The following is a 14665-nucleotide window of genomic DNA, read 5'->3' as shown; positions in this document are numbered from 1 at the left end:
CCTGCCCCACTGTGCCCCGTCCCTGGGAGCTTGGGAACTAGCGGGTAGATTCAGGCCAGAAGAGTGGGGCAGGGAAATGTCCAGGGAAATATCCTAAAGACATCTGTCTGGGAGTCACAGATCTTGGCTTTCATTCCAGTCTCGCTAATGTTCATACTGTGTGTCTTTGGGCAACTTGATTGACCTCTCTGAGCCTCGGCTTCTTCCACAATCAACTGGGGATAATAATAGTTCTCGCCCCAAAGTTGTCGTCGGATCAATGAAGATCGCGAACAGGAATCTATAAATTGCAGAACGCTGTCCTAATTATTAGGCGACTATTCCTTAGGGGAGAAAAAGGAATCCGGGTTCCGGGTCCTCCCAAAGACGGCTTAGAATCTCCCCGCGTTGCCCTAGCAACAGCTCTGTCCCGCCCCGCCTTGACAGAGAGAAGAGCCAATCAGAGGGCTCCGTCGGCGCATGCCCTCGCGCCTCGGAGGCCCCGCTGCCCGCTGGGAGTTGTGGTTCCGGCGGCGCCCTTCCGGTCTCACGGTCCCTTCGCAGCCGCCGTAGGCCGCGGAACTACAACTCCCGGCAGGCGCGGGCGGCGCAGGCGCGGTGCGGGCAGCCGGCGGGTCCGCGTGCGGGGCGATGTCGGCCCTGCGCTGGGGCCGCGGCGCGGCCGGGCTCGGACGGGCCCTGTGGCCGGCGGGCCACCCCGGCCTCCTGGCCGAGGAAGGTAACGTGGGGGAGGCCTGGGGACGACGCCGCGGCCTCTGCCCACGCCCTCCGCTCGCGGCCTTGACCTTTGGCTTCTCGGCCCCCAGGATCCAGCCACCCCGACCTTTGCCCTTTGCCCTGTGGGGTCCTGGGAAGCCCACTGACGGGATCCCGCGTTCACTCGCTCTTGGCCCGCTGTCCTGCCGGAAGTCGGCAGGGCACTTTGACCTTTGACTCTCGGTTTCTCTTGGAGCCCCCTGACCCCGTGTTTGGGGTTTGGGGCTCTTGGCCTTTGAACTCTCTGTACCTTTAGTTCGAGGAACTCTTTACTCTCGATCCCACGCCCCACTTTTCTTAGCTCGTGGGGACCCCTTCACCTTTGACCTCTTAGTTTCCTTCCACTAAGAGACCCGAAACCACTGACAGTTTCCACGGGTTTAGGGCCCCTTTCCCCGATGCTGCAATTTCTGTCCATATGAGGACCCCCAGCCCCCGAGACGCCAGACCCCCTTCAGCCTCGCTTGTCTCCTGCAGGGGCCCTGGGGGGCGTGTGGGGCCGCCGAAGGAGCTCGTCGGCCAGCCCTTGTGAGCAGGACCGCGGGAAGGACTGGGGCCACGCCGAGCTGCTGGAGGGTGAGCCGGGACCCCTTCCTCCCTCTCGCCCGCCCCGGGCCGCCGGGTCACCTCCCGGGCTCCTCGCCACCACCCCGTGAGGAGGGATGTCAGTCTGTAAGATGGGCTTGGTGACCACGGTCCCAACCTTTCTGATGACATCCCAAGCACCCCCTAGACCCGCCGGGGGCTCTCACTTTCCAGACGAGACAGTCGAGGCCCCGAATTTCGGCTGGAGAGGTTCGCCCCGGGCCACAGGCAACTGCTGGTGCAGAGCCGGGCTTCGAACCCTGAGCTGACCCGCCTGCGCCCTGCTCGGCTCTCTGGGGTCGGGTCTCTGTGACCTGGAAGGATAGCCCAGTCCCGGTGGCCTCTGGAGGGAGGTGGGGGTGTCTGTCCTTCCTCACTGTGACCTCTTCCTCCCGGACAATGTCCAGCATCTCCCCTTCCCTTCCTGCCGGATGTCCAGTGCGTGTCCAGCAGCCGGGGGTGGGGTAGGGGAGCTGTTGAAAAGAAAAGCTTTATTTCAGAAAATCCCGTTTGTACAGAAATAAACACAAGAGCCGCCAGCTTCACCAGCACCCTTTCTTCATTCTTTATCTACCTAATTATTCTAAAGCAAAGCCCAGATAGATCATTCAACCCGAGGAAGGTTCTGGAAACCTAAATCACGTCGTCACAGCACTCGCCAGCCCAGAGCCTTCCAACTGTTTCCTCTCATGCAGAATGAACTCCAGCTCCCCCGACAGAGGGCCACAGACTCCCATGGCCTCTGCCAGGAGGATCTGAAGCCACCTCAGGGCCTTTGCACCTGCTTGTCTGCAGGTCCCTGCAGGGCTGAGGCATTCTGTTCTCGCAGGTTAGCTCAGATGTTGCTGCCTCAGGGAGGAGAGCTACGCCCATGTCCCCACTCCCTCCCACGGTGGCCTCGTTCCCTCCTCCGCACGTTCCAGCCTGAGAGTCTGTCGCGTGCATTCTAGAAGCATCTGCTGCGTTTTGGCCTGCTCTGAGGGCCACATTCATGCCTGCCTTCTTGCTCTGTTTCAGCAGATCTTCCCTGCGCCCCTGCTGGCTGCCAGCCCTGAGCCGGGCATGAGGCCACCCCTTCTCTCTTGGCTGATGTCCCAGTGAGGGGTGTGGGCAGGAGACAGACATGGCTGGTCCTCGTTATGCGCGTCCTCTGTTTGCAGAGTCACCTGCCAGTTTATCCGTAACCCCACAGTCAGCACTGGCGAGGTCCTTTGTGGACGTGCACAGAGCAGCAGGACTTGGAGCTTCCCGGTGCCTGGCTGGTGCTCGGCTGTCTGTGGACAAGCATCCTTTCTGGGGCAGATTCTGTGCCCATTTCTGTGTTCTTGTGCTTTTTGTGGGCAAATTGCTGTTTAAAACGGCCCCCAGGTGTAGCCAGGAGGCGCCACCCAGTGTTCTGAGCACAAGGAGGCTGCGAGGGCCCCTTGGAGGGAACCCGAGTGTGAGAGGAGCTTCCCCCTTGTGGGAGGCTCAGGGCTATGGGCTGTGAGCTCAGTGGGATGACCGACAAGTGTATGAAATAAGGCGTCTGGAGCAGAAGCGCACGTCACACGAGGTTGAGTAGATCAGTCGGTGGGGATGTGCTGAGGGGCTGGCGGGGCCGTGTGTCCCCAGGAGCACTGGTGGGTGTTGGCTGGCTCGGTGTTATGATGACTGTAGAAAGGAAGCCACAGATGGCGAGGTGACTGACCTGCTGCTGGTCGTGCTCGGGAAGAGCAGAGCGGGGCCAGGCCGTGGGCTGTAGAGAGGAGGGGCCAGGCTGTGGGTGTTGAGGGGGGTGGGCTGTGGATCGTTGGGTGTTATAGGGACTGTGGATTGTCTGGTTAGTGCCTTCCAGGCAGTGGAAACAGCACATGCAAAGGCCCTGAGGTCATTATGGCTGGAGTGGAGTGAGCAAGGAGGAGAGTGGAGAATGTGAGCACAGGGAGGTGTCTGGGTACCTGGATGGATCTGCCAGCTGAGCCCTGAGGATGGGCTGAGGGATTAGACGTGGAGGGAGAGAGTGTGGACGACCCTGGGTTCTTGGCTGAGCACCTGGAAGGGCAGAGCTGCCAGTGACTGGGGAGCACGCGGAGCAGCAGTTTGGGGACACGAGGCGCCTGTCTGGGACGTTCACTGGAGGGTTTTGGGGGAGAGGGCTGGTTGGGGCAGGGGTTGTGCCCGCCTGAAAATCCATGACGTTTGGGTGTTGTCAGCAACATGTAGAACCGAGGCGCCAAGACCAGGCGACACAGCACCCCTCACCTCAGGGGTCTGGTGAGACCGGTGCTGGAGTGGGGTCCCCTGACGTCCTCGCCCTTTGTCCCCACAGTGCTCGAGGCGCGGGTGCGGCAGCTGCAGGCCGAGTGTGTGTCGGAGGTGACGGTGAAGAGGGTGGACGTGGCTCGGCTCCCGGAGGCTGGCGGCTTCCAGCCCCCCAGGAAGGCGCAGCCAGGGGCCACGGGGGCCGCTCCGGGACTCAGCGGCCGCTGGGCGGAGAAGCTGGACAAGGAGAAGTGGACGATGCAGAAGCGCCGGCAGCGGCTGGAGGCGAAGCTGGAGGAGCAGGCCCGGAAGCTGGCGCGCGAGCAGCAGCTGCGGGTGGAGCCCCGCCTGCTGAACGGACAGCTGGCCAAGAGCCTGCAGCGCTGGGAGCAGGGCGGCCCCCGCAGCCCCTGGGAGGAGCCACTGGCGCAGCTGCTGCAGGAGGCCCCGCGGAGGCTGGGCTGCGAGGCGGAGCAGGCCCCAGCGGACAGGGCGGCCGGGGCGCGGCTGGAGAGCCAGCGGCAGAGGCTCCTGGCCTTCCTCGAGTGCTGCCTGTTCACTGGCCACCTGCCGCTCGCCCACCACGTGCTGGTCGTCCAGCACAGCAGGTCCCGGCAGCAGCGGCTGCTCACGCTCGCCATGTACAACACCGTCATGCTCGGCTGGGCTCGCAAGGTGAGTGGCGCCTGGCCCGGCCCCCCCGAGGAGGAGGGTGTCGCTGCAGCGTGCCCACCCTGCCCGTTAGAGGTGGGAGCTGAGACCAGAGACGGCAGGACTTGCCTGCGGCTCCCAGCTAGCAACAGTAGCACTTAGATTCAGATCTTTGTCTTTTAGCCCCAAAGTCCAAGCCCTTTGTTTGTTATCGTTTCAACAATTCTTTCAGGTTTGTCAAATATAAATCATGTGTGGTCATCAAAGGAAAATTTGAAAATGCCCAGAAAAGAAGGAAGAAATTCCACTAACGTTTTGGTGCATTTCCTCCTGGTCTGCTCGACCAGCGCTCCCATCTGGTGCCCGGGGTGCCCTTGGCGTCCAGGCGGCCTGCAGACCCTGCTCAGGATAGTGACTTGGATGCTTTTGGTTTAGTTGGGTTCTTTTTCCTAGTTTCCTAAGATAGACAGTTAGGTTACTTCAAGATCCCCTTTTTTGGACACAGGCGTTCATGGCTACGAATTTCCCTTTGGGCGCTGCATTAGCTGCATCCTGTGACTTTCCGTTCTCTTCATCTCCAAGTGTTAGGAAAGTTCTGCGATTTCCTCTCTGACCCGTGGTTGTTGAGGACAGTGTTGTTTACGTGCCCTTGTGAGGGAAGGACATTCCCCGACACCCTCTCTCCCCGAGGATCTACAGCCCTAACGTGAAGAACAGCAGGAAAAGCTGGCGATACTCAGGTGGATGAAGGAAGCGGTTACGTGAAAACTCAGGTGCCAAGAGAATCGCAGCAGAGGGTGGACGTGCTCTTCTGATCCAATAACGACAAGGCCCGGGAGCAGCCCCGTGGCTGCTGACCCTTCCCATCTGTGTCACCGTGGCGAGACATGGAGATGCCCGAGGTCTCCACGGGCGACCGGCACAGGTGGTTTCCTGCCGGCGTTCATCCCTGTGGGAAGCGTATTCAAGCCAGGGAGTCCGTGGAGACGAAGGGGTCGTGTGCTCCCTCCCAAGGTCACAAGCCCTCAGAGTCCCCGGCAGAGAGCCTCTCAGGGCCGGGCGTGCTGTGACGCCCATGGGCGAGCTTCCTGGCACCACAGCCTGGTGGCTGAGAAGGACAGAAGTTCATTCTCTTTCAGTCCCCGAGGCCAGACGTCCGAGGTCAGGGTGTGGGAGGGCTGGGTTCCCAGGGCTCCCGCCAGGGGCCCTCCTGCCTTGTCCAGCCTTGGGGGCTCTGGCATCCCTGGCTGTGGCCGCCTCGCTTTGGTCCTTGCCTCCATCGTCACCTAGCCACCTTGGGAGACACTTTAACCCAGGTGACCTCGTCTTAGAAGATTAACCTGCGAAGACCCTGTTTCTGAGGTTCTGGGTGGACTCGAGTTTGGGGCTCCATTCAGCCTTTGCTGGCACCGGCCCCATGTAGCCACCACACACGTGCAGAACTGAGTATTCAGTTCACGTTTACACCAAACAACGGGCATGGCGGTGACTGCTGAATGGGCGGCCCATCCAGGGTCATTCTGACGAGCACCTCAAAGCCTAGCTTGCAGGCACCTTGTCGCCTCCGGTGATGGCAAGTGTGGAGCGAGGGCCGTGGGACCGTGGAGGAGGTGTGGGGACGTCCTCCCCTGCGGAGGGTCTGTGACAGCTGTCCTCACCCACCTGTGGGTCACAGAGCTCGTGGGAGACGTGCAAACACTTGGAGATGAGAACGACGTGCCACCGTCACAGGGGCAGCCAAGGCCGCGCCCAGAGGGACACGGATGCCAAAATGCCTGTGCGGGGAGGGGAGGCAGGTCGGGGGTCAGTGACGGCTCGCACCTGAGGAAACAGGTGCCTGCTGTCGTGAAGCAGGCAATGGGAGAAGTGTGGGACCGAGGCAGAACGCGCACGCAGTCCTCTGAAACAGGACGCCCCCTTTACACCCCGAAATTGTGCACATTCAGATCCACAAAGCCAAAAAATATCAACACTGACCCCCGAACCTAAACCTTGAAACATCAGGTGGACCGTCTGTCCCCGGCTGGTGGTCCTCTCCCGCTGCATTCGATGGCTGCGGAGAGCGGTCTGGGGGGCAGGCCGGGCCACCCCCTCACCTGGCTTGGTCTCCCCAGGGCTGCTTCAAAGAGCTGGTTTACGTCTTCTTCATGGTGAAGGACGCCGGCCTTGCCCCGGACCTACTGTCCTACGCGGCCGCCCTGCAGTGCATGGGGCGACTGGACCAGGACGCCGGTACCATCCAGAGGTGGGTGGCACAGTGACATGTCAGGGGGCCGGGACCCCTGCGGCCCCGATGGCCGGCTGGTGCCCAGACCTGCAGGGGGTCGGGCCGCCCCATCCCCCAGGTGGGCTGCCACTCCCCCCTGTGCCCGCAGGTGTCTAGAGCAGATGGCCCAGGACGGCCTGCAGCTGCAGGAGCTCTTCGTGGGCTCACCGCTGTGCAAGGAGGATCAGGGCGTGCTCCTGAGGGCCGTGCGCAAGGCCAGGCCCGGCTTCAGCCCTCCGCCGCGGCCCCAGCCCCCGCCCCCGGTCAGCAGCTCACCACTGCTCAGGGAGATCTACGCCAAGGTGAGCCCAGCCTGCGGGGGTCCTGTGCCTGGGGGTGAGCCAGGCTGCCCCATCCCCACAGGGTCTCCCTGTACTTCTCCTCGAGGAGCCCTCCCTGCTCCTTGGAGGCTGAAAAAGCCACAGCGTTGGCAAGCCTGGTCCCACAGGGCCCGGCCCGGAGGGTGAAGCTGGAGGGGGCCAGGAGGAGAGGCCGCCACTTGCACCTCGGGTGTCACGGCCATGCTGTCGTTTCCTACCCAGAACCTTGGCTGTAGGCAGAGGCGGTGTGACCTCCGCAGGCTGGGCAGCCTCGGGCGGGACCCCAGCACCTCGTCCCAGGGCAGAGGGGATGGGGAGGGGGGGCGGAGCCACCCCACGTGTTGGGTTTTGTTTTTATTGGGATATGATTCGCCTCCCATCCAGTTCACGTTTTAAAGTACAATTCAGTGTTTTTTAGTATATTCACTTAGTATAGTCAGAACATCCCATCACCCCAAAAGCAATCCTGTCCTGTCAGCATCACCCCCACCCTCCCCAGCCCCTGGCCCCCACGAGCCCGCTCTCTGTCTGTGGATCTGCCTGTTCTGGACGTTTCATGTCCATGGGGTCACACGCCGTGTGTCCTTCTGTGTCTGCTTCTCTCCCTGAGCGTTGTGTGTTCAGGTCCGTCCACGTGCAGCCGTGTCAGGGCCTCGCTCCTCTTCACAGCTGTGTCGTGCTCCAGCATGTGGGTGGACACGTACCCTTTGTCCATGCAGCTGTCGGTGGACACTCGGGTTGTGTCTACTTTTTGGCCGTTATGAATCATGCTCCTGTGGACACAAGTCATGAGTCTGTGTGGATGTATATTTTTGATTCTCAGTGTGTTGGGTTTGGCTATTTTTAATTTATCTGCTTTTGGACGGGTCACCTGTTCTAAATTTAGACAGAAAAGGGCAGCATCCAGGTCCTTGGACTGTCTCCCGCTCCACCGAGCGAGGGGGGAAATGCTTTGTTCTTTTAAACCTGCGCAGCTATTTCACATGCCTCTGCCCCCTGCTTTCTCCCTGACGTCAGAGACAGAGGATACAGGAGCCGGAGAAACGGATGTGACTCTGCCAGGCGGGGGGTGGGGGTCCCGGGAAGCTCAGGGTGGGCAGCTGCTCTTCCCGACCTCTGGTGTGGACGAGTGTCCCTGTGAGGAGCCCGGGCCCTCACCGCCCGCCTGTGCCCCCGCAGGACCGGCCCGTGTCCTACCCGAGGTTGCACCTGCCCCAGAAGAAGCTGGAGGGTCTCTTCCAGCAGCAGCTCCGCGTGGAGATGGCCACCACCGTCACCGTGGAGTCGGTGGAGAAGGCCCCGCGGCTGACCCCGGAGGTCCTGCGCGCGGTAAGGGGCTGGTGGCCCCGCAGCCGACCCCCTTCCCTCCCCGCGCTGGGCCAGGGCGGCCGTGTGCGCACCCGGCGCCGCCTGCGAGCGTGGTCAGCGCCCGCTGGGTCCCGAGACCCCTTCCCGGCCTGGCCGCTCCTAGCGCGGCCCCGGTGGGGTCCTGTGAGCCCGGGGTCCCGCCCTCATGTCGGGCGGCTCGCGTGCTGCGGGCTGACAGGCGCGGTGGTGACCCGCGTCCATCCCCTGTCCCCGCCCCCGCAGCGGAAGACCCTGAAGGGGCTGCGCGCCCGGTGGGAGGCGGCGCTGTGCCGGGCGCTGCAGGAGACCAAGGCCAGCGAGGCCCAGGCCGCCCGCGACGGCCGCCCCACGCTGCTGCCCTACCTGTGCCTGCTGGGCGAGCGCGAGTTCGCGCGGCTGCTGCTGCAGGTGGGCGGGGCGGGGCCGAGTGGTGGGCGGGGCGCTCGGGGGGCGGGGCCGGGTGACGGGCGGGGCGCTCGGGGGGCGGGGCCCGGGTGGGGGCGGGGCGCTCGGGGGGGCGGGCCCGGGTGGTGGGCGGGGCGCTCGGGGGGGCGGGGCCCGGGTGGTGGGCGGGGGCGCTCGGGGGGCGGGGCCCCGGGTGGTGGGCGGGGCGCTCAGGGGGGCGGGGCCCGGGCAGGGGCTCACGGCCCTGCCCCCCAGACCCTGCAGGCGCTGCCCCCGCAGGGTGAGTCGCTCCTCTGGCTGGCGCAGCAGCTGGGTCTGCGCGCCTTCAACCGGCACATCGTGCAGAGGAAGCTGCTCAGCAACCAGGTGCGGGAGCTGGAAAAGCGCTACTCCCAGTACCTGCACCTGTTGGCCTCCGACGCCCAGGTGAGGCCCCTGGATGGGGGCAGGGTGCAGGGCAGGGTGGGGGGCTGCCTCCCAGGCCTGGGGTGCCAGGTGAGTTTCCAGGTGGGGAAGCTGAGGGCACATCTCCTTTCCCCTGCATCCCCAGGGCAGCCGGATCTGACCTGCAGCCCAGCCACTTTCTGCCACCCGCAGCCTCAGTTTCCTCATCTGTAACTCCGGGATAGTAGTCTCCCACGGGGGGGTGGCGGTGCGCACAGCCCGCGCCCAGCCCCTGACCCGCCCTGCCCCCACAGGTGGCGGAGCCCTGCCTGCCGCGGCAACACTGGGAAGCGCTGGGGGCGCCCGAGGCCCCCCACGAGCAGCCCTGGCCGTTGCCGGTGCTGGTGCAGCTGGGCAAGCAGCTGGCTGAGCTGCTGGTGGGGGCTGTGCGCATGCCCAGCAGCCTCGCCGCGCCCCAGGGGCCTCCCAAGCTCATCCCCGTGCTCTACCATGTGTACTCCTTCCGCAGCTTCCGCCAGGTGGGTGCTGTGGGCACTTCCTCTGCTGCTGGGGGGAGGGGGCTCTGGTGGTGTGGGGACCCCTGGGTCACAGCTGGGTCCTGTGGAAATCCTGCTGGGGTCACGGGCCCAGCCTCAGGGTCAGGGCGTCTGGGGGAGATCCTGGGGGCCCCCGCCCGCCACGTGCCTTTGGGGCGGCAGTCCCCCTGACTGGTCCCTGCCTGCCGCCCCTAGATTGGCATCCTGAAGCCGCACCCGGCCTTCACGCAGCTGCTGGCGGCTGCGGCAGAGCGCACGCTGACCTTCGAGGCCGCCGAGGTGCCCATGCTGTGCCCGCCACTGCCCTGGACGTCGCCACACTCAGGCGCCTTCCTGCTGAGCCCAACCAAGCTGATGCGCTCGGTGGAGGGGACCATGCAGCACCAGCGCCTGCTGGAGCGCTGCCCGCCCGCCGAGCTGCACGGCGCCCTGGACGCCCTCACCCAGCTGGGCAACTGCGCCTGGCGCGTCAACGGGCGCGTGCTGGACCTGGTGCTGGAGCTCTTCACCGCCAAGGGCTGTCCCCGCCTGGGTGTGCCTGCCCCACCCTCTGAGGCACCCCGGGCCCCTTGGGGCCGCCTCCCACCAGACACCCCACCCGCCCGCAAGGCCGAGCTGCGGCGGGAGCTGGCCCGCTGCCTGAAAGTGGCCCGCGAGATGCAAAGCCTGCGGGCCGACGCACTTTACCGCCTCTCGCTGGCCCAGCACCTGCGGCACCGCGTCTTCTGGCTGCCGCACAACATGGACTTCCGCGGCCGCACCTACCCCTGCCCGCCCCACTTCAACCACCTGGGCAGCGACCTGGCGCGCGCCCTGCTGGAGTTTGCCCAGGGCCGCCCGCTCGGCCCCCACGGCCTCGACTGGCTCAAGATCCACCTGGTCAACCTCACGGGGCTCAAGAAGCGCGAGTCGCTGCGGGCGCGCCTGGCCTTCGCGGACGAGGTGATGGAGGACATCCTGGACTCGGCCGACAGGCCCATGACGGTAGGGGCGGGGGTGGCGGCCGGGCCCTTCTGTCTCCCCGTCTCTCTGCAGGCCTGTTCCTCCCTCGGCTCCAGCCACCTCGGCCCCCCTCGGACGTCCTCCAGGCGTCCCCCTAGGAAAGTCAGCACCGCGGCTCCTGCTGTCTTCTCTTAGGACAGAGTCGCGGCGCCGTCCTTTTTCTGGTTTTGCTCCTCCCGCTCCAGGGCAGCCCTCCTCCAGGCCCCTCCCCGTCCCCTTGGCTGCTCCCATGTCTCCCTCCTGCTCCTTGGCTCCCGTCCTCCTCTCGCTGTCCTGGGGGCTCTGTCCCCACCTCCCTGTGTCCTTATGGCGTCTGGGCCGGCCCAGCTCCCCTCCATGTCCAGGAAGCGCCCCCACCCGGCTGCTCTGAGCCCACCTGACCGCCCTCCCGCAGGGCCGGAAGTGGTGGATGGAGGCGGACGAGCCCTGGCAGGCCCTGGCCTGCTGCATGGAGATCGCTCGGGCCTCGCGCTCCCCAGACCCCGCCGCCCATGTCTCCCACTTCCCGGTTCACCAGGTGAGCTGGGGGACCCAGGGTGCTGTGTGTCTGGCCCACGGGGGGCTTGACTGGGGTGTCTCCGGTCCGAGGTTCCGCAGGACAGTGTGGGGGCCAGCCCCCGCAGGACCAGCTGGCCTTGCAGGCGGCTTTGTGCGGGCACTTCCGTTTGTGTCTCTGTGCCTCGGTTTCCCCTTCGTGTGGGGTAACTCTCTCAGCGTTGGGGTCTAGTGAGCTGGCAACGTGAGCCGAGAGCTGGGGAGGCAGGGAGCTGGGCTCGCTGCCCGCGGACGCTCCTGTCGGCCCTGCCCGGACCCTCACTGCTCCCTCGCCCCAGGACGGCTCCTGTAACGGCCTGCAGCACTACGCCGCCCTGGGCCGGGACAGCGTGGGGGCTGCCTCCGTCAACCTTGTGCCCTCGGACCTGCCGCAGGACGTGTACAGTGGGGTGGCCGCGCAGGTGGGCACCACGGCCCCCAGCCCCCTGGGGTCTCTGTCCTGCAGACACCTGGGCATTGCAGACCCCCAGCCACGGCCTCCAGCCATCATGCATGATGTGACTGGGTGGTCTGGGCCGGCTGCCTGGGGAGGTGTCAGGCAGCAGCAAGGGCCATGGGGAGAGGGGGCCTCGTGGGGGGCAGGGAGGGACGGCAGGCGGAGGGTGTGTGCGCCCCGCCCTCTGACCCCGCGACCTTGCGCCCGCCCAGGTGGAGGTGTTCCGCAGGCAGGACGCTGAGCAGGGCGTGCGGGTGGCCCAGGTGCTGGAGGGCTTCATCAGCCGCAAGGTGGTGAAGCAGACGGTGATGACCGTGGTCTACGGGGTCACCCGCTACGGGGGCCGCCTGCAGATCGAGAAGCGGCTGCGGGAGCTCAGCGACTTCCCCCAGGTGCGCAGCGTCGCGGGCGTCAGTAGCAGGACTGTTCACCCCGAAGGCCGCTGCCATTCCCGGAACGGTGGCCACTGGGCCGCTCTGAGGAAGGGGCTCGTCTCCCCCCACCACGGGCCCCCAGAGCGACCCTTGGGCCGCCGCCTCAGTTTCTCCATCTGGAAAACAGGGGCGTGGGCTTCAGTGCTCCGGGAGGGTCTCGTGCTGGGCCGCGGGACGGGTGTGGAGGGAGCCCCACCTGCTCACCCGCGTCCCCGCAGGAGTTCGTCTGGGAGGCGTCTCACTACCTCGTGCGGCAGGTGTTCCTCAGCCTCCAGGAGATGTTCTCGGGCACCCGGGCCATCCAGGTGCGCCCCTGTCCCCGACGGGTCTGGGTCCCCCGCGGGCCCCCCGCACTGGCCGTGCCCTGAGCCCGTGCCCCTTCCCGCAGCGCTGGCTGACGGAGAGCGCCCGGCTCATCGCCCACACGGGCTCGGCCGTGGAGTGGGTCACGCCCCTGGGCATCCCCATCATCCAGCCCTACCACCATGACTCCAAGATCCTGGTAGGTGCCCCCACCCCGCTGCCCCTACCCCCCCAGCCTCAGGGCAGGACTCACGCCCCTGCCTTCCCACCCCAACCCCAACCCCACAGATCAACGGCGGCCTCCAGAGCCTCACGTTCAGCAGCAGCGGGGACACCAGCCAGTGAGTACGGGTGGCGCTGGGGCCAGGGGAGGGCGTCTGGCGAGGACGGGGGGCGCCGGGGCCCGGGAGAGGCACCTGAGTCCCCCGCCCCCCAGGAAGCCCAACACGCTGAAGCAGAAGAATGGCTTCCCGCCCAACTTCATCCACTCGCTGGACTCCTCGCACATGATGCTCACGGCCCTGCACTGCTACAGGTGGGCCCTGCTTCGTGACCGGCCCTGCAGGCTGGGCGCGCTCCCCCTCACATGTTAACCACAGGTTAGGGACACAGCAGGGACCCACATGGTGGGGGACAGGATGTGAGGCCAGCCTCGCAGATAGGTGCTGTGTCAGTGAGGGACGAGGTCAGGGGGCCCAGGCAGAGGCCTACAACAGGCAAGGACCCCCACCGTGTGGCCCTGAGGGACCTGGTGCCCACAAGAGGACTGCAAGCACGTGCAGAGGCCCTGAGGCAGCGAGGTGTGGGGGAGGGGGAAGCGGCTGGTGGGCAGGCAGGGAAGGGTCACTCTGAGTGTGGAACTGGCCCTTGGTGGGCCCTGTGGCCCCGGCTCGGGGGGCTCCACGCATCCAGGTGTGTGCTGGCAGTGCAGGGTGGCTAGTTCTGGGCTCAGACACTGTCCTGACAGATGCACAGCCTCTCGGGCAGGCAGAGGTGTCCACGTGTCCCTCCTGAGCCCTCAGAGGTGGCCGAGCCCAAGGTGATGGGCAGCGTGTAGACGCTGTTAGAAAGTCAGCCCTGGTTGGGGGGTCGTGTCTGGGCGGCTCAGGGGCGGGCTCCAGGCCCCCGTCTGCCTCCCGTGGATGGCGGGGCTCCTGGGACAGAGCCCCGGGGTGGGGGCGGCAGAGCTGCCCTACGGGGAGCTGGGACTCAGTTGGGCAAGTGGGGGGGGTGGGCAGAGGGGTTCGTCCCAGATGAGAACTCCACCCCGGGCGGAGGGGACACGTGGCAGAGGGACAGATGGGGAGCGCGCAGGGGTGGGGGCCTGGGGAGCCTGTGCGCGCTGCACGGGAGCCCCCCGCCTGGTGGTGGGGAGCTGGGCCCCCCAGGGGAGACTGTGGGTGGAGGGGCGGCCGCTGACCGAGCCCGCACCCGCTGCAGGAAGGGCCTGACCTTCGTGTCTGTGCACGACTGCTTCTGGACGCACGCGGCCGACGTCGCCGTCATGAACCAGGTGCCGCCCGCCCCCCGCCCCCCGCCCCCCGCCGTGAGAGCGGACGCCCCTTGGCCCGGGCCCTCCCCACGTGGGACCTTAGTCTGGCCATCGTCCGGCACACACTCCTGGGCGGTGGGGCAGCCGGTGGTGACCCGCCTGACCTTGGAGCCCAGCCTCTCCCACCCCTCCCGCCCCCGGCCTTGGCCCCCGCTGCTGACGCCCCCTCCCCAGGTGTGCCGCGAGCAGTTCGTCCGTCTGCACAGCCAGCCCATCCTGCACGACCTGTCCAGGTTCCTGGTGAAGCGGTTCTGCTCCGGCCCCAGGTGAGGACCGCGCCACCCAGCGCGGCCACCCCCACCCCGCCCCGCCCCGCCCGGCCTCACCCCCACCCTGCGCTCTCCTTCAGGTCCCCGAAAGCCTCCAAGAACGTCTGGGTCTCCCGGCTGCTGGACACGCTGCTGTCGGTGCCCAAGACAGGTACCGCCGCGGGCCGGGCGGGCGCCCTGATTGCGGGTGTCCCCGGGGCCGGCCCACGGTCCCTCCCCACCCCGGGCCCCGCCCCGCCCCCCCTCCTTCTACCCCACTCCTGGGACTCCGCCCCCTTCCAGGCCGCACCTACGGTCCCTCTCCGCTCCGCCTCTCCGGGCCCCTCCCCGCCCCTGGGACCCCGCCTCTCCTCCGGGCCCCGCCCACGCTCCCTCTCCGCCCCTGGGACCCCCTCCCCTTGCCCCGGCCCCGCCCACGGCGCTTCTCCGCTCCGCAGGGCCCTTCAACCTGGAGCAGGTGAAGCGCTCCACCTACTTCTTCAGCTGACGCCCGGCGTCCCCGCTGCGCGCTGACACAGTGTAAATAAAGCTCTGTCGCCACCCACGGGAGCCGCTGCCTTCTGGGGGACCCGGGGCGCCTGCCCCCCTGGGGCCGCCCG

The 14665-nt window shown here is 66.4% G+C and overlaps 1 protein-coding gene across 1 annotated transcript; it reads left to right on the top strand.

Moving 5' to 3' along the window:
• Positions 1 to 563: 563 nt before the first annotated feature.
• POLRMT (RNA polymerase mitochondrial) lies at positions 564 to 14610 on the top strand. Its single transcript, XM_023644250.2, has 21 exons — positions 564 to 718; positions 1234 to 1332; positions 3653 to 4260; positions 6351 to 6481; positions 6612 to 6804; positions 8002 to 8151; positions 8413 to 8577; positions 8830 to 9000; positions 9273 to 9497; positions 9711 to 10499; positions 10912 to 11034; positions 11351 to 11473; positions 11721 to 11900; positions 12161 to 12247; positions 12331 to 12444; positions 12534 to 12586; positions 12682 to 12780; positions 13686 to 13758; positions 13972 to 14063; positions 14147 to 14217; positions 14504 to 14610. Exons 1-21 carry the CDS (start codon positions 631 to 633, stop codon positions 14551 to 14553), a joined length of 3684 nt encoding a protein of 1227 aa, XP_023500018.2. The 5' UTR covers positions 564 to 630; the 3' UTR covers positions 14554 to 14610.
• Positions 14611 to 14665: the final 55 nt, after the last annotated feature.

Source organism: Equus caballus, chromosome 7 (genome assembly GCF_041296265.1).
Source record: "Equus caballus isolate H_3958 breed thoroughbred chromosome 7, TB-T2T, whole genome shotgun sequence".
Lineage (NCBI taxonomy): Eukaryota > Metazoa > Chordata > Mammalia > Perissodactyla > Equidae > Equus > Equus caballus.
This window is presented reverse-complemented; position numbering and strand designations above follow the sequence as displayed.

Coding starts and splice junctions, on each gene's coding strand:
- POLRMT (XM_023644250.2), top strand. CDS start 631: ATGTCGGCCCTGCGCTGGGGCCGCGGCGCGGCCGGGCTCGGACGGGCC. Junction 6,482..6,611: donor GACGCCGGTACCATCCAGAG/GTGGGTGGCACA, acceptor CTGTGCCCGCAG/GTGTCTAGAGCAGATGGCCC. Junction 12,445..12,533: donor ACCATGACTCCAAGATCCTG/GTAGGTGCCCCC, acceptor CCAACCCCACAG/ATCAACGGCGGCCTCCAGAG.